This window comes from Cupressus sempervirens, chromosome 7 (genome assembly GCF_028749045.1).
Source record: "Cupressus sempervirens isolate cs-2001-9-10 chromosome 7, ASM2874904v1, whole genome shotgun sequence".
Classification (NCBI taxonomy): domain Eukaryota; kingdom Viridiplantae; phylum Streptophyta; class Pinopsida; order Cupressales; family Cupressaceae; genus Cupressus; species Cupressus sempervirens.
In genome coordinates this window covers 388,126,850-388,147,390 of record NC_143124.1, presented here as the reverse complement: position 1 = coordinate 388,147,390, position 20,541 = coordinate 388,126,850, and the positions used below count along the sequence as shown (strand labels likewise).

The 20,541-nt window shown below is 36.5% G+C and overlaps 1 protein-coding gene and 1 pseudogene across 6 annotated transcripts in view; one reads left to right on the top strand and one right to left on the bottom strand.

Annotated features, from left to right (window-relative positions):
* The window catches only part of LOC149547122 (uncharacterized), a 31,274-nt pseudogene extending 22,021 nt beyond the window's left edge, over positions 1-9,253 (bottom strand).
* A 234-nt stretch (positions 9,254-9,487) lies between these two features.
* Positions 9,488-20,541, top strand: part of LOC149547120 (uncharacterized) — a 115,108-nt gene continuing 104,054 nt past the window's right edge. Inside the window, exons 1-3 of one of the 6 annotated variants that reach the window (XM_089791523.1) lie at positions 9,488-9,800; positions 10,354-10,539; positions 11,375-11,477. In XM_089791523.1, the coding sequence (XP_089647649.1) occupies positions 10,393-10,539; positions 11,375-11,477 (250 nt within the window). In that variant the 5' untranslated portion in view covers positions 9,488-9,800; positions 10,354-10,392. Of the gene's footprint in view, positions 9,801-10,083; positions 10,540-11,374; positions 11,478-20,541 lie in introns of those variants that run through there. The other 5 variants (XM_089791522.1, XM_089791527.1, XM_089791526.1 and 2 more) reach the window with 5 other exon arrangements.

Sequence of the window (20,541 nt, the reverse complement as noted above, 5' to 3'; positions counted from 1 at the left end):
TTTCCTTTCCCTTATTCTGTAGTAGAACTATGGCACAATCATCAGTCATAAACCCATGTAGTTTCTTTGAACCTTCTGCATTGAGGCCTTTGTCTTCATTCTCTTGATCCAACAATTGGAAAGTGGTAGCAACAACATGAGTCATTTTCAATGAAAAATTGGAGAAAGTAGTAAAACTCTCATCCAAAGCATTAAACTAGGCCTTAAGTGCCTCCATCTCAAGTTTAGTGTCCTTCACCAGGCTAGACAACTTTGGGCACCCAACACAATTGTCAGGCATCCAACTCTGACTCCTACACTTGCATCACAACAAGGTTAGTAGAAAGCATATTATTTTCTTTTTTCTCCATCCTAAAAGGGGAGGTAGTCGTGATTGATGAAGTATCCTTAGCTTTTCCAGAAGAAGGAATATTATTGGAGGTGAAGTCCACACTATTCATACTAAAGATGACAAGCACATGAGTAATATCCTAACTAACTTTCTTCTTTTTCTTAATTTTTATCTCCTTTAAAGAAAAGCTATTTTTCTTTTTCCCCACTTCCTCATCTTCTTCCTCTTTTCCCATTCTCTTTTCCTCATTCCCCTCCTTCTCACTAGCTTCCTACCTTGTCTCCTCTCTAACCTCCAAATTTCTATAGGCCTTATGTTTCATTATGGCCCTACTTTTGGCCATCCTACCCAATATCCTTTAACCACCATCATTTTTATCCTCAAAATCAACAAGGTTGATTTCCTTTGTATTTTCCATTTTTGGATTTTGCTTATTTTGGGTACCTTCCAAAACACTATAATTATTTTTAGGGTTTCCAGATGGGGTAGAAGAAGAGGATAGTTGGGGAGTGGGGGTCATAGAACAAACTCCACCATTACCAGTAGGATTTTATAGGGCCTAGTCATTAACTAAGATGCCAAAATAGGTGGAGAAAGGGCCAAGTGAAAATTATAGAGGTGAAGGATAAGACCCTGATGGAAAATAGTATAACTTTTTCCTTTTTTCTGTCTATTGCTAACCTCAGACATAGTAGCTTCAAGATCATGTAAAAGAAAGAATGGAATATAAACTTCATCATTATGTATAAAAATATTTGGGAGTAGGAAATGGTAATAGGTGTAGATTGTTGTATTCACAACTTCTCTCCAAAACATCTTTGATACATCATTCTTAGCTAGCAAAGCTCTTGCTGCTTCTGTTACTAACCTGTTTCTTCTTTCTGCAATGCTATTTTGTTCAGGGGTTCTCAGAGCTAATAACTATCTTTTGATTCCATTAGCTTCACAAAAGATGTCAAACTCATTTGAAGTAAACCCTCCTCCTCTATCTGATCTTAAACATTTAATCTTCATCCCTGATTCATTCTCAACTCTATTCTTGAATATCTTGAACTTATCAAATGCCAAATCTACCTTCCATGGTCAGATACTTCATGAGAACAAAACACACCTCATTCCATGGGGAAGGGAGGTCTCTATGGCTAAACCTACCTCTGAATTTCATAGGTTATTCATCCTTTTTGAAGAACCTATTAAAGCTTGTCTCATCAAAAACCTTCGTAACTTTTTGCCACAACTTCCAACCATCCATAGATAAATAAGTATATATAGAAATAATATCATCATTCACATAGAAGGAGATGCCATTAATGGTGACCTGTTTGTCTATCCAAGAATCAATGAACAATGACAATACATTATCATCATACCCTGCCATGGATTCCATGAAAGGAACTAGGCCTCCCTCATACAAAGTCATCTAAATACAAGGTTTTCTTGTGCAATCTTCAATCCTTAATGGTGCAATGCACACCATGTCACTACCCATTTCAAATTCCTCGTCAAAATTCTCCAAATGCTTCAAGTTGCCAATTTTAGAAATGTCCTTAATCTCTCTTTTCTTCCATTGAAATAAATTACCAATTGTTTTCTTTGTAATGAAGTTATAATAAATATACTACTAGAATTATGACAAGGGGTGCAACTAAAATTAATGTCCCTTTGATGGAAGCTAGACATGCATGTATTGTCCTCCATGCCATCACTTGAATGAAAGCTAATCCTCTTAAGATCATGCTTTATAGAACAAGTTGAGAGGTTAATGAGTAGGTAAATAATTTTCCTACCATGTCTTCTTTTGAAAAAATTTCCTATAATCTCTTCCATCACCCATCCATAAAATCTCATCACGAAAACATAAATATGTTTTCCAATTCCCCATATCATCATTAATACTACACTTTTTAATAATTTTGTGATTTAAATAAAAGTTCAAAGCAATATATTGCTTAAATGTAAGCACCATCTACATAAGCCAATAATAAAAATATTTTCAAAATTGTTCATCATTCCCTTGGTCTAATATTTTGTTCCCTTTTAACAAGGGCTCGAGTCTTAGCCAAGAGGAAATCCATCTACCTCTAGCAACTTAAACCTTGGACATGAAACCCATAGCTCACCACAACATCAACCACCACATTTCCCTCCCTATAAGTGTGTTGTAAATCACAACTATCTAACTTTGAAGGAGGTTCCAAATATCTCCCACGATGCCATTTATCAAATCCATACCCCCTTTAACTATTTCCACCACCAACATGGAGTCACCTTCTATGCTGATATACATCCACCCTATGATGACAATCAAATTTATCCACCAAAATAGTGTCGTGGCTTCTGCCACATTGTTTGAAGTATTACCCAACTTACTTGCACAAGCCATCGACTAATGATCAACTGAGTACCTAACATACCTCCAGTTGCAACACATTTATTCCTAGCAGGACCATTAAAGTTTAGCTTCACCTTGGATGAATAGGGGGGCTTCCACTTAGTATTCCTCTTCCCTAGAGTCTTTGAATTGTCATACCTATGAAAGGACTAGAGGTTTTCCAATTCATAACAATCTTCTATTCATTTATTGACAAGGGAACTTGGGGAGTCTTCCACTTACCATTTTCCAAATTCTCCTTTAGCAACCTAAAACTAATGTTAACCACCACTTCCTCCTCGTTCCCCATATCACAAAAGATTTAGGTGTTCCTCTCTTTCCAAATTACCCAACACACATGAGGAAAAATCATCTTCCACATTAGTCTGATCAAAGGATGTAAAAGGGACAATCCCAACATAAAATAAATTATTGTAGAATATTTTGAAAAAATCACTCCACAAGGAACTTTTGTAATATAGATTGCCAAATTCATAAAGCAAAGGGGTATTGAAGGAATATGCATTGTATACTCTCTTCCTCTGCTTTACAAATATAACATCTACTAGGGATTTGAAAACCTCTTTTTCTTAGGTTATCAATAGTGAGGAATTTTTCATGTAAAGTTGTCCACCAAATTGTTTTTCACTTTGGGTATAAATTGATTATTCCAAACCTTTCCCCAACAAGGGGGACTTTGATCTCTATCAAATAATGTACGGTAAGCAAACTTGACAAATAAATTTCCATTAGTAGTTTTATCCCAAGTAAACATATCTTCTCCCAAGAATTGAGTGACCTTCTAAGAATCCAAAATCACCATCACTTCACCAGTTAGAGATCTAAAGTGGTTAGGGACAACCTCCAAGGTGATTCTCCATTTTCTTTGTCTCGTAAAATAATCACTAACCTTCTCACCAAAATTCTTCTTTAAGAAACCGTCTAGATGAGTAAATTTTATCTAAGAAAGAGACTTTCCTCCCAACCAGTTATCCTCACAAAACCTTATTTTATTGTCTTTCCCAACCAAACAACACAACCTTTCTCTAAGAAGTTTACTATTTTTCATCACATTAATCTAATTTTGGAACCCACCGACTAGTCATTCTCCATAAAATAATACACTTAGCAGACATTGCCAAGATACTTTTCCTTCATAATTCTACACTAGCTAGATTGATTCTCAGCCAATCTCCACCCAATCTTAGCCAAAAGAGCTTTATTAAGATCTAAAATCTTTCTAATTCCTAAACCCCCTTGTCTCTGGGCTCACACACCATCTCCCAATTGACAAGACTAAGTTTATTTCTTTCTTTATTCACAGTCCATAAGAAATTTCTTTGAATTTTTTCTAGTTTCTCCACCATTCCTTGAGATCTATTGAAAATAGAGAGAAGGTACATTGGCACCCCTTGTAGAGATGCAACAAGTAATTGTAGTTTCCTAACACTGTTGAATAACATACTCTTCCAACCAACTTATTTCTTTTGCATTATCTCCACTTTAGTATTCCAATATTAGTTAGAGACTTCCTTCACCATCAGGGGAAGACCAAGGTAGGTATTAAGAAGAACAATATATTGACAACCCAATATGTTGTTTATGCATAACTAGAGGTTTTTATTCATGTTGAATAAATATATCTTACTCTTATTGAAGTTATATGTTGTCCTGAACTAGTAGCATAATCATCGAGCACATTGTGCTAAACCTTAGCTTCAACCACTAAGGAGACTCCATATAAGAAAGTATCATCCAAAAACTGTTGTGTGATTTCTGGAGGTAAGGAGATGACAACTTTAGTGCCTAAAGTTCTAGAACTTTCCAATCTTGAGAAATATCTACCCAAAAATTCAACAACCATGATGAAAAGATAGGGTGATATAGGGTTCCCCTGCCTAAGGCATCTGCTATCATTAAAGGATCCCTAAGGAATCCCATTGACAAGAAAAAAATTTGATAGTTTCTATCATAGTTTTAAGCATCCTAATAACTTTATCATTATAGCCTATCCTCTCAAGGACTCCATAAAGAAAGGCCCAATCAACCTTGTCATAAGCTTTGGAAATGTCAAGTTTGAGGGCCATACCAGGGACTCCACTCTTTTCCATTGAGTGGATCACTTCATGCATGGTTATCATAGCATCCATAATTTGTCTACCTAGAACAAAGCCCTTCTGGGGGGAGTCAATGAAGTTTCCCAATAAAGGTTTACATCTATTCAACAATATCTTAGAGAGTACTTTATAAATTGTATTACAAAGATTAATGGGTCTAAAATCAACAAGTATCTTTGGATCTAACATCTTGGGAACACAAATAATGTAAGTGTTACTAAGCCTCCTCAATAGCTTACATTTTCTAAAGAAACCCCTTGCAACCCTTGTTATGTCCTTCTTGATAGTCTCCCGTAAGTGTTGGAAAAAAGTAGGTGGGAACCCATCTGGTCTTGGGGCCTTATAGGATTTCATCAAAAACATCACTCTCCTCACTTCCTCTTTCATAATTAGATTAGTTATGAACTCACTATCCTCCTTCAGCACACTTGGTAGGGCTTGAATAAGGTTCTTTCTTTTTACCATATCCACATTCCTATATACCAATATAGGCTTCAAAGAAGAAGGTGGCAACCCATCTCCCATGATCATCTTGATCTATAATAGTATTTCTTTCTTTTGATTTGAAGTTGATCTATGAAAGAAAGTGGTATCCATATCCCTTTGGTAAGTCATTGGATTCTAGATCTTTGCTTCCAATACAACTCCTCTTTTGATGTGATTTCTTTCCATTTGGACCTATAATCTTCTTCTTTCTCTAGTGTTTCATCAAAATTATCCCCCATACCATAGAATTTTGGAGCTCATTTAATTTTGCCTCAAATTTCCCCTTCTTTCTAGAAATATCTCCAAAATAGGTTTTACTCCATCTTATGGCATTCCTCTTCACATTTTCCAATTTTGAAGCTAGTCTATACATAACAGTTCCTTTTTCCCTAATGTCCCACCACTCTTCAACACATTTTCTAAAGTATGGGTGTGTTTGCCACATCATCTCATATCAAAATGGCTTCAGACCATGAAAAATACCATCAAACCAGTTAAACAATATTGGCGAGTGGTTTGAAAGAATCCTTGGAATGACAATCAAAGTAGATGTTATTAGATGGTGCCAGTAAATCAAAATAAGGAGTTTATATAGTTTGACTCGTATTAGGTCTTGTCCTTTCTTATTATTTGACCAAGTAAAGGGGATCCCCTGCATATCCACATCAATAAGATCATTTTGATTTATAAAATCTACCAAATCTTACATGCTTTCCATAAAATCGTTCACACCTCCTAGCTTCTTAGAAGGGAAAAGTGGGAAGTTAAAATCACCCATGCACGAGAACTACTTACCCCTATTATTAGTCATTCCTCCCACATAACAAGTCTTCGTGCTCTCGTATTGGGATCATGAACATTTAATAAACACTAGTTAGTAATACTATAAAAATATTTAGTAGTAATAAAATATTTATTCTTCATTAAAATTCTCCCAGAAATAACTCTAGAGTTCCATAGAGTAACCACACCCCTTGAAGCACAATCAACTTTAGTGTAACTAGACATAGCATTAGGCCATAGTCTTTCTAATAATTTAGAGAAAGTCAATCAAAGGAAGACATTTTGACTTCTTGGACAAAAAGAACATCAAATTTTAATGTGAAAATTGTTTGTTTAACAAAAAACAGGTTTTGAGGACCATTTAGTCCTCTCATATTCCATGAAAGGAACTTCATTTCTAACCTTTTGAAGCATTATCCAAATTCCAATGCCTACCACTAGCAATCTCCCTTTCCATCTTGTTTATCCTCGTGCTTCTGTAGGGTGGTCTCCCTTGCTTGATCTCAATGCCCACATCCACTTTCTTACCTCCTCTAGTCTTTCTTTTCTAAACTCACCACTCTTTGACCTCACTGTCATGTGGAGAGTAGGGAATAAAAAGGTCCAACATGTCTCCACCTAAAAGGTTATTCATCTCCTTCAGTAGTGGTAGTAGGGTAGTTGATATAACCATTGTGTCTTTTGGAGTAGAAGGGAAAATATTGTCCTCCCAATTATGTTGTTTTGTCACCATAGAAGTGCTAACTTCCATAATGATACTCATAGTACCCATTTCACCATTTCTATCTCTCCCACCATTTGTGTCTTAGATCTCTCCTTCTTCTAAGAGGGCGTCCCCCTTTGAGGACTTCCTTTCTACCTCCTTATTATGGGTCTTTAGAAAATCATCAATCCCTTGGAGAAAATGATAGTGTCATCAATATTATTATCTTCAATGTTCTCCTTGAGACCATCATCTCTAGTTAAAGAAAATTGGTTGTTAGGATTATCCTTTTCCTCTATCTTAGCACTATGGGGAGACGATGATGATGATTCACCCCACATCTTCACCTCCATAACAATCCATGGAGAGCTCACCTTTTCTTTCTCCTTATGCTTGAGATCTTTACAATCAACAACAACATGACAAAACTAAGAACAATTTTGACAATATAGTCCAACATTTTCATACACTATAGATTGTTTTTTCTTCCCCTATTTAGTGTTAAAGTTAGAAAAAACTTTTTTAATCACCACATTAACATAGAAATGAGCATACACCACTTTCAATTTTTGTAAAATAACAGTGTTAGCCATGCCATAATGACCAAAGAAGTTCTCTGTCCACCTGAATATTTTCTCATCCCACAATTCTAAAGGCAAGCCATGTAATCTCACCCAAACTAGTGCTAATCTGCACAACTTTGATGAAGGATCAAAACTTGGATGCCATTTAACAATCACGAAGCTATGCTTCCTATAATACTAGGTACCAGAGAGAACCATAGTCATGTCCACCACAACAATAAATCTAAAAAGGAACAGACCACTAGGCATAATCGATACATTAACACTTCCCTTCAGTTTCCATTTTTGAGAAACCCACTTCTAGACCATCTCAATTGAGGGCCTGAAAGCAATGAATCAACCCACCAAGCAAAATTGCAAGGAATAAGAGATATTATCAACCATACTGTTAGGGAGGAAGATTTATGGGCCATTTAGACCATGACATATCTTGGGATCCTTAATGGGAGAAGAGTAAGTGGTTTTCCTAACAAGGCCTCCCTTCTAGTCAACATTATTTCCTGATTCTCCCTTTGCCAACTCAAGAAGACACCTCGATGACACTCCTAAGAAAGCCAAGCCATCTTTTAGAGAATCACCAAAAGAGTTAGCCCACTCAAAGTAAACTCCATTAATCGATATGCTGGACTTAAAGGCATTAATATCCACCTCTCCTAGGGCCCCCAAACTAGAGGTAAGCACGAGGAGCAGGACCAGACAAATAGGCATGTAAGAATCAAAGACCATAAAGCCCTTAAGGGCCATGCACACATAGGAAATTCAAATCTAGAATGGATGGAAAAGTTCTAGTTGCAAAGTGCCTTCTTGCAGTTGCAGAACACTTTCTCGAAGAACAACAATGAAATTAATTATAGTTATAACAATTAATGTAATTACATTATAATATCTAATATAAGTAAAATTTATAATATTCAATGGAATAACATATAATTAAAAAATATCCACATATTGTTTAACAAATACAAAATAGTAATATTATTTGTTACAAGTTAAATTTGAAAAAAATATGCGCCATAAGATCCCAAATGGATTAGCCAATCAATTACGCATAGAAAAATAATTTTCATCAATTTAAAACTTAAAAATATTGTTATATATTTAGATTATTTAAAAAATAAAAATACTTAATGATAATTAGTTAAAATATTTTTTTATTAATAACTAATTAACAATGCTAATTTCAAGCCTACCAAATACTAACAAATACTAATAAGAATCTTTGAAATTATTATTCAAGCTTACAAACTCATAATAGTATATATAAAATTTGTTGACATGTATAACACATTTTATATGATATCCACTTTGTCACCATCTCATTTTACTTATGTTTAATCAACTACTCATTGACTTAATAATTAAATTGAATCAATATTACTAAATTTTATTATTTTATATAATTTTTTAATCAATTTAATAAATATAACTTTTATTAATAATTCTCAAATATAAATAAGTAAAAATACATATATACATTAAAAAAAATCCACTAGTTATAAATGATTTTCTTTTATTTTAGAAATTTAAGGTTCCTATTCATTGACTTTTTATTGGATAAATAACAAACTGAAAAATAAATGAATCATTGGAAAATTTAGAATATTACTTTACTATCCTCCTCTCTTTTAAAATTTAAAATTTAAATGGAGCTGAATTATTATACTAGCATTTTAATGAAGTCACACTAAATTATTATTATTAGTTTATTCTATTAAAGGAATTTAATTTAGTTTTTATGTAGCGGGGATACATACTGCATGGGTGTGCATGGTCCAGGTTCCGAATCTCCCGACGCGGCAATATCTTTTGCCAACCAGCAAACCCGCAATTTATTTGGCCATTTTCAAAAAGGTCTGGGGTTGAGCTTGAATACGGCATAGATGTACCTGCGTCAAATAACCGTATAATCTGTATCAATCGGAGCCATTATTTTCTTCGATCCGGCAAATATACTACAATCATCGTTCGCAATTGGGAGGATCTTTTAAACCCTAGGAAAAACAAGAATGTCCTCTGTAGCATAGCCTAAAGGCTTGAGATTAGCTTTATTTTGGCTATCGACTTTATTTCAGGATTTACTGCTTTTAATGGTAGCATCATCATTTCAGATGCTCGACGTTTTGACTTTTTTGCCTGAAATTTCATCCACAATGTCGAAATGATGGCCTCTGTTAATTTTTTTTTAAGAAAGTAGACACATTTGTAAGAAAGCGTCCACGAGCTTCAATCATCTCTTCCAGAGTCCTGTAGCACTTTGCCATAAAAGTATTATGAACTTCCTAAATCGTCCTACCTTTCTTTAAGCTTCTCGATCTCCTACTTTTTTCTTTGTTTTAATTCTCTGAATTATGAGGAATTTTTTGATAAGATGAGAAAAATAGGGCAATGTATGCCTTTGTGTGCTTCCTTCGGAATAAGTGAGGGGGTGAGAATTCTTAATCTTCATGTTCATCTGTTATATTGCTTCTTTACCATGAATTTCATCTTACATTTGTCTGTCTTTTTTTGGAGACTTTTTGCAACCGAAGAGAATACAAATTCACTATATGGCATTAAAATAAAACTCCAGTAAGCTGAACCGTAGAAGTATACCATATCAATATATAGGGCCTGTATCTAGGACGTAAATCTGTAATGCACACAGATTTAGTTCAGATCTACTTAGCAGGGAGAAAATAAAAACAATTTATATGGTTGTTGAGATCCATTCCGAAATTTGACTTACCTGGAACGGAGAGGAATTGCTAACACTAAGCTACACTAATTGCTTATAATTTATTCATTATTAAATTTATCCAATCTTGTTCTTTCCACAAGTCAATGTCTGCGCATTCTGACTAAAACCGCTGGTGGTTTTCAGTCATGTCTTCTGACATATCCCACTAGTTAGTTTCAGGACGCTTCAGATGCTTTGGTATATTATTAATTCTATTATAGAATCCTTTTTCCGGTGTTCAAAGATTTTATTCGGCGTGCAGAGACTATTTATTAGCGTAATTATATTGCTATTTTGAGATATGACCACTGGCAATATGAGGAAAAGAGTGTGGCATGGGGGAGGAAAATTTGAGCGACTTGATTCATCTGATGACTTTGATGGCATAAATGAATCCCTTCTCAACCACAACCACAAACTAGCCGACAGCTCTGGAAGTTGCTTAGATGTAAGTCCCTACGTTTGTAGTGCTTTGAATAATTTTTCTTCAGAATAAGAGTTTTTTCCTCCTGTGCATTAGTTGTAGCCACAGTGCTTCATTGTGTAATATCTGTTTACAGGAAATTGTAGCATTGTCTTTGAGGCAGTCTTCATGATCCATATCTGAGTACTATTATAATAGGTCAATTGAACCCATCTCTCATGAGCATGGACTATCTATTTAGCACTCATTTCATCTAGGCAATGTTCATGTTATGCTGAAAATTTTCTAACAGGTTATTCATACCAGTACTACTCTGACCTATGGGGTTGAAACGTAGATTTTATTTTTCCCTTACACATCTGTTTATGTTATCCCACAAATATACTTACCTGTTTACCTGTGTAGAGAACTTAAGAAGGATTGTAATTCTCGAACCCACATGAAAGATACAAGGTACATAGATGTCGTGTAAGTTGACAATCTAAGTCAGCTGAGTTAAATAGGACAATCAGCAAACAACACTCTCAAAAAACTGCTAGAATTTCAAATACATCAATAATGTTATATCCTTGCGTGATTTACATCAAATGTAATATAATATCAATATGTGAAAACTGAATTAAATATGTTATCTGATGGGAGATGAATTATTGACATGAAATTCTGTATTCCGTGCATACATTTTTCTCAATTTAAGAGTGTCGTGGTTGTGGGAATCTTTAAATAACTCAAGAGTTGGTTGCTCATGACATGCACTGGATCAACTTGCTTTTTCATCTTACCAAGCAAGATTTTCTCTGTGTTTTTATTTACTAAAATGATTTTTAAAAGTTGGAGCATTCTCATATTCCTTTTATAGGTTGATGATGATGAAAGATACTGGCGAGAAAGAGAGAGAAATGCAGAACTGGCGTGGACCCGAAATTTCTCTCAATTGCTAACACAATGGGGTCAATGTTTCAGTAAGTGTTTCGAGTTTGCTATTAAATCTCTGGCTCTTAGTGCATGTTGTATTTCTATTTTATGGCTTTTTCTTTGTATCACTTGGATTTAGATAAATTTATAATATTTGGTCTGCATCCATAAGGCTATCCTTATAAGAACCTCTTTCTGTTAGCTTGGTAAATGTTAGTAAGTGTTAAAAGTCAGCTTTAATGCAGTGTGGTATACAGATTGAATAGTTAAGACCTTCACACTTGGGTCACCTTATTGCAATGAGGGGGATTGGTCCATATGAATACCAAACTAATTCACCAACACAATGGAAACCCTCGGACTTTGTGGACTGCAATTGTAATTATTTTCTTGCAATTCATTAAAATTCCAACAAAATAGGCTAGAGTGCAACTGAGCAAATTTGCTATTATTCTATCTGAAAGCAAAGCTTATCTGGTATACGACAATGAACTGAGATAGTAATACACTTATAATATTCCTTTTTTGAAAAACAAAAATTATGGATTTCTACAGATTTTATGTTAGGTTGTAAATAACCTATATTTTGTAATCAAACAGCCAAAACGTACATCTCCATCTGGTACCCTTAATCTGTAAGAATCATCTCAATTCCAGAAAGCTTTATTTTAACAATAAAATAAAATGATTTTTAATCTGCTGGCACAACTGGTTTCGAAGTTCTTTATATTGTTTGTAATCATGACAAAATAAAATGTTTTTTCATGTTACTTCTCAAGAAGTTTCACAAATCATCTGGTAATCAACATAAAAGTTGTGATGACAATAAATGATCTCAATGAAATCATACCATTTCAATAAGTAAAGAAATCATAAAAAGGTATAAAATTTTAGGTTCATAGAATACCTAGTATTCTACTTCGATGAAGTGATACTGATAATTAAACTTTCAAAGTTTACTGTGTCAGCGGATGATAAAAATGCTCATAGACGTAGCCCATACTAATGCTTGATGTTGCTTATAGCTATTCAGAGAGAATAATTTTTTTATCACTTTGATTGATACAAAACAACCCATTTCTAGCACATATGAGCCTTGTTCAACCATACTAAGGCAGTAAAAAAGACAAGCAGTGCAATTTGCAATGGCAAGCAGCAAACTGGAAATGTATGTACAGCTTTTCACATTCCAGCAAAATTTTGTTCATTAGATTAAGAAAAGATGCCACCTCTTGCATGTACAAGCATAACCATACTAAGGTAGCCAAAAAGACAAACACCATATTATGAAGGTGAGCCTGTTTTGAACGAAACTGGGAACTATAGCACCAATTGGTGGCTAATTTAAATGCAGCTTTCCATTGGAGCACTCTAATGACATCAGTTATATGAATTGAAATTCTATGTTTAATCTCCTGATTGTGAAGGAAGATAAGAATTAATGCTAATGAATGCAAGGATTTTCAGAATTGTTCCACTAATCTTATGCAATCCTTATGCCCAATTAATCAGATAGAAAAAGAATTAATGCTTCACTGATCTAGAAACTCAGTAATAAAATGATTTGCCAAATGAAGCCTTTATGTAAACGTATGATTATAAACACCTCACCCAACCACTACCAAGTTATTTGCAGGAAAGTAGGTTAAAATAATGCCAGATAAAATATTAGTTTCCACAGAAAAGAAAATCAATGAGAACACAAGCCTTTCAGCTTATCATTACACAGGTCAGATACATAGAACTCTTACAGTGTATTGTCCAAAAGTCCACTCAAAGATCTCTGCTTGCAGATATGGCTCCAGAGTTCAGTTTGATCTCTGAATAATATAAGTGATAGGTGTCTTGGAAGTGGTGCAGTGGTGCCCATATCTCATCCCCATGCTGCTCAATCCACAATTACCTACTGGTCATCTAATTTCCCCTATATCTGCTGCAGATGCATGAATTTGATCCTTATTCTTGTGACTGTTAAGACCTGTAAGCTATGAACTAGTGTAATTCAGAGAGGGGTTTTGTTCTACGCACTATGTGCTTTTTGAGGGTTTCATCCTATCAGACAGTTGTGCTTCTCAGAGCTATTCATTTCCAAATTTGTGGAGATTCCCCTCAACCAATCAGTTCTTATATATATTGCTTCCAAATTAGATTGGCCCAGACATAAAATATCCATCACAAAATCAATGTCAGCCTCATAGCAGCAATTATCAAAGTTGTCTTGAAGCAAAATTATTCCAAACAGCTTAGCACATTACACAGGTTGGTCAAGGGCAAAATTATTTAGAACTAATTTATTAATAACATTTTTTATTTATCCATTTAATATTTTATTTATTTATTTAATTGAAATAGCTCCCAAATAGGCTAGCCAATCCAGTCTTAATTGGTGACACATTTGCCCTCCTGTGTAGAGATTGCTTTTTCTCAGGAAATCTGCACTTCTCTACCAAATCAACTGCCTTCTGCACCTGTATGTCCAAAGCAAAATACAAAGATTCTATATCAATCTCAGAATTACTGCTCCTTCACTCTGCTGCGCTACTTTGAGATAAACATGAACCATCCAAAGTCCATCAGTGATCTTATTACTTTTGGAGCATTTCATGCACCCCACCATGAAGGTATTATGCATACAAAGGAAGTGTTGAAAAGTTAAAGGGGCCAACTGAGTTTATTGAGGCTAGCCAACTTGTTGATGTTTAAAGCAAATTAAATCTAATATTGGTTTTAGGGTTGGCTCCTTTTAAATGAAGACTGAGGGCACATATTTAAGAAGCAAGGTGTGATTACCTAATCTGATCATAAAAAAAATGATAAGCTGCGGCTACAGAAAATTAGGTCAGCTATTTTATTATTTATGAAGTAGTGGTTTCAGATAGCGGTGATTCTATTATTATTGACAGCAGTGATAATTAGTCTGAAGGAAAATATTCCAATCTTTTGTTAAACGAGAATTAATATGTCATGTCCCCTGTTTTAGCTCAGTCTAGCAGAGACATGTGAGTCAGCTTATTATGGGGTCTTGTGGGCTGACAGGGTTGGATAGAGACCTAGTATGGTTATTCAGTGTCGGGGACTTGATGTTCTAGCAGTTATTGATCAGTTGGGAGACGTTCCTTGTTTTTAAGAGGCAGTTCCTACTTTTTAGGAGGTATGATCTTGCCCATGGTTGGGTCTCCATGAGATTATTCTTTGGGTTTAGTTTTAGAGGGATAGGGCTTGTTTCCTAAATTTTAGGAGCATCCCTAGATTTTAGGGATGAAACTGCCAGTGGATCCTTCATTTCCGACTTCAGTCACAGACAGGTGACAGGAAGATTTTATGGTTTGTGATGTCAGTTGGGCATTTTGTGGCTATTTGGGTTATATTTTTAATATTTCCTAAGTTAGCATTTAATAATTAAATAAGGTTAAGTTATTAGCTATTTTGGAGTAATAAGGGGTTTTTGGCCTCATCTGGATGTGCATCCTATGGTGTGATAGCTCGTTGGAAAGGTCTCGAAATTCTCTAAATCTTTCTCTTTGGTCTCAGGGCAATTCAGTGAACAAATTTCTATCTATGAGGAAAAAGGTCATTTTTTAGTAACATGACCACTTTAAAATAAGAAATTATAACACTTTCACTACCCAATGCCACTTGGAGACACTTAGGGTTCAATTTGCAATTGAGAGGGGTTATAAGGAGGTAGAAGCTTCATTCTAAGATCATCTTTTGCATATTTGACAACTTGTTTATGAATTTGCTCTGAATGGGCAATTTCTAGTCTGGGACACAAACCCCAGGTTAGTGATTGGTTGGGATGTAGCCCTTAGCAATCTTTGGCACCAAATCTCTTTGGCATTGTGCATGGTGATTAAGGACAGAGGCATCAATTCTCATCGGGGTTTCAGCGTGGCATATCATCTTTCTAGTTGGGATGTGGTTCATTTCAGCCTGTGGGACACCATTTGCAGCAGATACACCACGTGGTGTATAGAGTATTGCTTGTATTCACCTCCAAATGTATGCTGGATTCGAGAACAATCTTCACCTTCCAGTCAAATTTGTATGTGAGCTTTGGGAAATGCATTGGATTTATTGCTTGGCTCTATAATTCAGACAAATCTGCCTAGTACAGTTTGCAATAATTCTGATTTTTACTGAATACCTTATTTATTTCAGTCTTGTTTCATGGTTGCTATTCCCTATTCCTTTCTATGTTATAAAACCATAAAAAACAACCATAAAAAACAAACAAACCTTTTTGCACTTCTGTCTAGTTTTGCAAGAAAACATAAATAAACAGGAAAAAAGATTTAAAAATATAAAATTACAGCAGATTAGCAGAAGAGATCCATCAAGGATCTTTCAGTGGTATCAGAGCTTACATCCTGCCAGCCTGTAGGGTTTGTGAGAAATTGTCACAACAGGTTTTGGCATCTGGGTATTGGATAAAAAGTTTTGATAATTCATTTCAGCATTTGGGTATTGGCTAAGAAGTTTTGATAATTCATTTTGGCATCTGGGTATTGGATAAAAAGTTTTGATAATTCATTTCAGCATCTGCGTATTGGCTAAAAAGTTTTGATAATTCATTTTGGCATCTGGTTACTGGATCAAAAGTTTTGATAATTCATATTAGCATCTGGGTAGTCACTAGTTGGTGGATTGAATACAAATCTATGCATCCAAGAGTTGAGATACACAGATTTTATACATGCAGGAGAGCTCAACTTGAGCAAGGGTTTGGAATAGACCAGGAACCTATTATGGCAGAAGAATAGGTGGGCGGCACAGGGAATTAGGATGATGAAGAGAGAGAGATGGTGCGGATCCTAGTCACTACTCAGCCCAGGATAGCTCAGGCTTTAGACAGATTACAGGATACCTTGGACTGTTTGGAGATGGGTGGACACAAAGGCAGGCGAAGTAGATCAATTTCAGTGGCTGGTAGTTAGTGTAGCCATTAGTCCCATTCTTCAGTTGGGAGCTCCCTTCATTCCAGTAGGAGGCATCGCCATCGTACACCTACTACGAATAGACCATTGCTTCCTCAGTTCATACCAAGTGAACGACCAACATAGGTGGAACCGCCAGAAGTGGGGTTCTAGGAGTCAGTTTTGGCAGCCACAGCTGAGTGGAGAGCTCTACCCCCTGAGGTTAGGGATGTCTTCCCTCTTCCCCAGTATTGTGCATAGTGTAGAGATACAACTAGGTTCAGGGGAGATCGTGGTTATAGACTACCACAACAGTAGCAGAACTATGACCTTAATAGAGCTACTGGGAAGATCACATTGGCTACATATAATGGCTCAGGAGATACGAGTGCACGAGCTTGGGTTTACAAGCTGGATATATATCTTTCATTATGGCCTATGCCTGAGCGTGAGGCTATTCAGTTCGCTGTGTTGCATCTAGAGGGGATTGCCTATGATTGGTGGCACCATGGATTGGTTACCCAGGATCACACCTTAGTACATTCCTATGCTGAGTTCACTGAGCGACTCATTACACGGTTAGATCGTAAGGATATAGAACTTTACTATAGAGAGTTGGCTCATCTGAGACAAACTGGTCATGTAGAAGCTTATATTAATGAGTTCCAACGCATTGCAATTATGGTACCTGATATGACACAGAAGCGTAGTGTGATGCTATTCATTGAGGGATTGCAGGACAGGCTTAAGGGATTGGTTCGTGCTTTCCAGCTGGCCACTCTTAAGGATGCTATTGATGTGACATTGAGATTGGACACCACTCCTACCTCTTATCAGACTGTTAAGAAACCATTGGGGAATATATAGGCACCAGAGAGACCTCCTTTACAGCTTAAGGACATGCCACCTCCACCTCCCAAAGTAGACTTGGATTCTAGAAATGAACTAAGGAGGAGGAAATTATGTTTTTCTTGTAAGGAGCCATGGGTACCGGTACATAGGTGCCTTGGGCAAGGAAAGGCACATCTTATTGAGGTCATATCAGATGTAGACGATGAGGAGGTTCGGGATATAAATGACAAAGATGATGGTGTCCAAATTGAGCTCGAAGATGCTGAGGTAGTAGTTGCAACACAGGGGACTATGGCTATGTTGTTAGGTGCACCGATGATTCACCTCTTCTACATCTCGGGTATGATCCATGGGCATACTGTGTATTGTTTGGTGGACAGTGGGTCTACACATAATTTTATAAATACAAGAATGGTAGACTGATGTGGTCTGCAAGCACAAAATTTTCTAGGAATCGATGTGACTATGGCTAATGGTCTTACTCTGCAATGCATCAAGGGTATCCCACAGTTGAGCATAGGCATGAAGGGATACACCTTGATCAATGACTTTTACATGTGTGATCTAGGGGGCACAGATGTAGTTTTGGGTGTACAGTGGTTGCAATACTTGGGGAGTTATAGCCAAGATTTCAAGGCGAGACAATTGGAGTTTATGGTTGGGAGAAGGAAGATCGTGCTCAAGGAATGCCCACTTCCATCTCAGGGTGGATCAGCTAGGAGTATGATTACTGATCAAGACTCAGATAGTAACAGTGATTTGATCATAACCCCATGTCCCTCAATATCACAACACACAGGAGCGGGTGCCTTAGATTTGCCACGGAGATTGTATGAGGTTTGGGACGGGTTGCATAACAGGATTGTTTTGGGACCGGCTACTGGTTTGAATTTTGACAGGAGGACAAGATGGCCATTTGTTTGGATTCTTGGGCGCGAGGGTATTCAGGGGTGGATACTCTACTGTGACGATGTAATCTACTTCACTTCTACACCGTACAGTGGGGAGTATGTTTGTTTTGACGAGACACTTTAGGTTTGGGGTTGATTAGTGCTCTGTATTTGGATTGCTTGGGATAGTGGAGGATTAGTGTTGTATTGCTTATGGGCAAGCATCTCTGAGAGGGGAGGACTGTCATGCCCCCACTTTTAGCTCAGTCTAGTAGAGACATGTGAGTCAGCTTATTATGGGGTCTTGTAGGCTGACAGGGTTCGATAGAGGCCCAATATGGTTATTCAGTGTTGGGGACTTGATGTTCTGGCAGTTATTGATCAGTTGGGAGACATTCCTTGTTTTTAGGAGGCAGTTCCTACTTTTTAGGAGGTATGATCTTGCCCAGGGTTGGGTCTGCATGAGATTACTCTTTGGGTTCAGTTTTAGAGGGATAGGGCTTGTTTTCTAAATTTTAGGAGCATCCCTAGATTTTAGGGATGAGACTGCTAGTGGATCCTTCATTTTTGACTTCAGTCACAGACAAGTGACAGGATGATTTTATGGTTTGTGATGTCAGTTGGGCATTTTGTGGCTATTTGGGTTATATTTTTAATATTTCCTAAGTTAGCATTTAATAATTAAATAAGGCTAAGTTATTAGCCATTTTGGAGTAATAAGGGGTTTTTGGCCTCATCTAGATGCGCATCCTATGGTGTGATAGCTTGTTGGAAAGGTCTCAAAATTCTTTAAATCTTTCTCTTTGGTCTCAGGGCAATTCAGTGAACAGATTTCTGTCTATGAGGAAAAAGGTCATTTTTTAGTAACATGACCACTTTAAAATAAGAAATTATAACACTTTCATTACCCAACACCACTTGGAAACACTTAGGGTTCGATTTGCAATTGAGAGGGGTTATAAGGAGGTAGAAGCTTCATTCTAAGATCATCTTTTGCATATTTGACAACTTGTTTATGAATTTGCTCTGAATGGGCGATTTCTAGTCTGGGACACAAACCCCAGGTTAGTGATTGGCTGGGACGTAGCCCTTAGCAATCTTTGGCACCGAATCTCTTTGGCATTGTGCGTGGTGATTAAGGACAGAGGCATCAATTCTCATCGGGGTTTCAGCGTGGCATATCATCTTTCCAATTGGGACGTGGTTCATTGTAGCCTGTGGGACGCCATTTGCAGCAGATACACCACGTGGTGTATAGAGTATTGCTTGTATTCACCTCCAAATGTATGCTGGATTCGAGAACAATCTTCACCTTCTAGTTTGACATCAAATTTGTATGTGAGCTTTGGGAAATGCATTGGATTTATTGCTTGGCTCTATAATTCAGACAAATCTGTTTGGTACGATTGGCAATAATTTTGATTTTTACTGAATACCTTATTTATTTCAGTCTTGTTTCATGGTTGCTGTTCCCTATTCTTTTCTATGTTATAAAACCATAAAAAACAAACAAACCTTTCTACACTTCTGTCTAGTTTTGCAAGAAAACATAAATAAACAGGAAAAAAGATTTAAAAATATAAAATTACAGCAGATCAGCAGAAGAGATCCATAAGGGATCTTTCATAATATTATTAATATGCACCAGTGATTAGGACAGAGGCACCTAAAGCAGCGGTTAAAGATTAGACCGAGGCAGCATTGAGTAAAGAGGCATCTTTAAGGGTTATGACCATTAAACATCAACAACCTCCAATGGTTGTCTCTCTTCACAAGAGACAAAGATTTAAAAAAAAGACTTCCATGGGGGAACACATCAAATAAGACATTAATGAGGATTAGATCAGAATTTGTTACTGATTTGTAGGCAGTAATATTATTGTTTATTGTGTCATGCTTCAATAAATGTTTAAAATTTAAATATGTATGCCTGATACATGCAGCAATGTAATGTGCAATCCCTTACAATTTAATGAATATAATACATTTGGTAGATAACATAAAATATAATTGACAAGAGAAATAATGTGGATGGATTTCCAAATAGCAGCAATCCATCTTGGCAAAGGTAGGAAAGGATTACAAGGCAGAAGAACTGCTATAGGCTTCCTCACTAGGTGCACCACCTCATATGGATGGTGGAAGACCACTTGAGGTCAAGAGGGATGGTATAGCCACTCTTTGGCCTTGGGTAGAGGATCACTATGTTCACCTTGTTGTAGTTTTCCCTCTAGTTTCTACATTGATTGATTGTTTGGATGGATTCAAGGGAGTAAAGGTAGCATGAAGAGGGAGAACTGCTATATGCTTACTCACTGGTTACACCACCTCATGTGGGATGGATGGCAGGAGGCCACAAGAGGCCAAGAGGGATGGTATATACACTCTTGAGCCTAGGGTAGAAGACCTCTTTGGGCACCATATCATGTCGCCTTTTCCAAGCTCCTTTATGG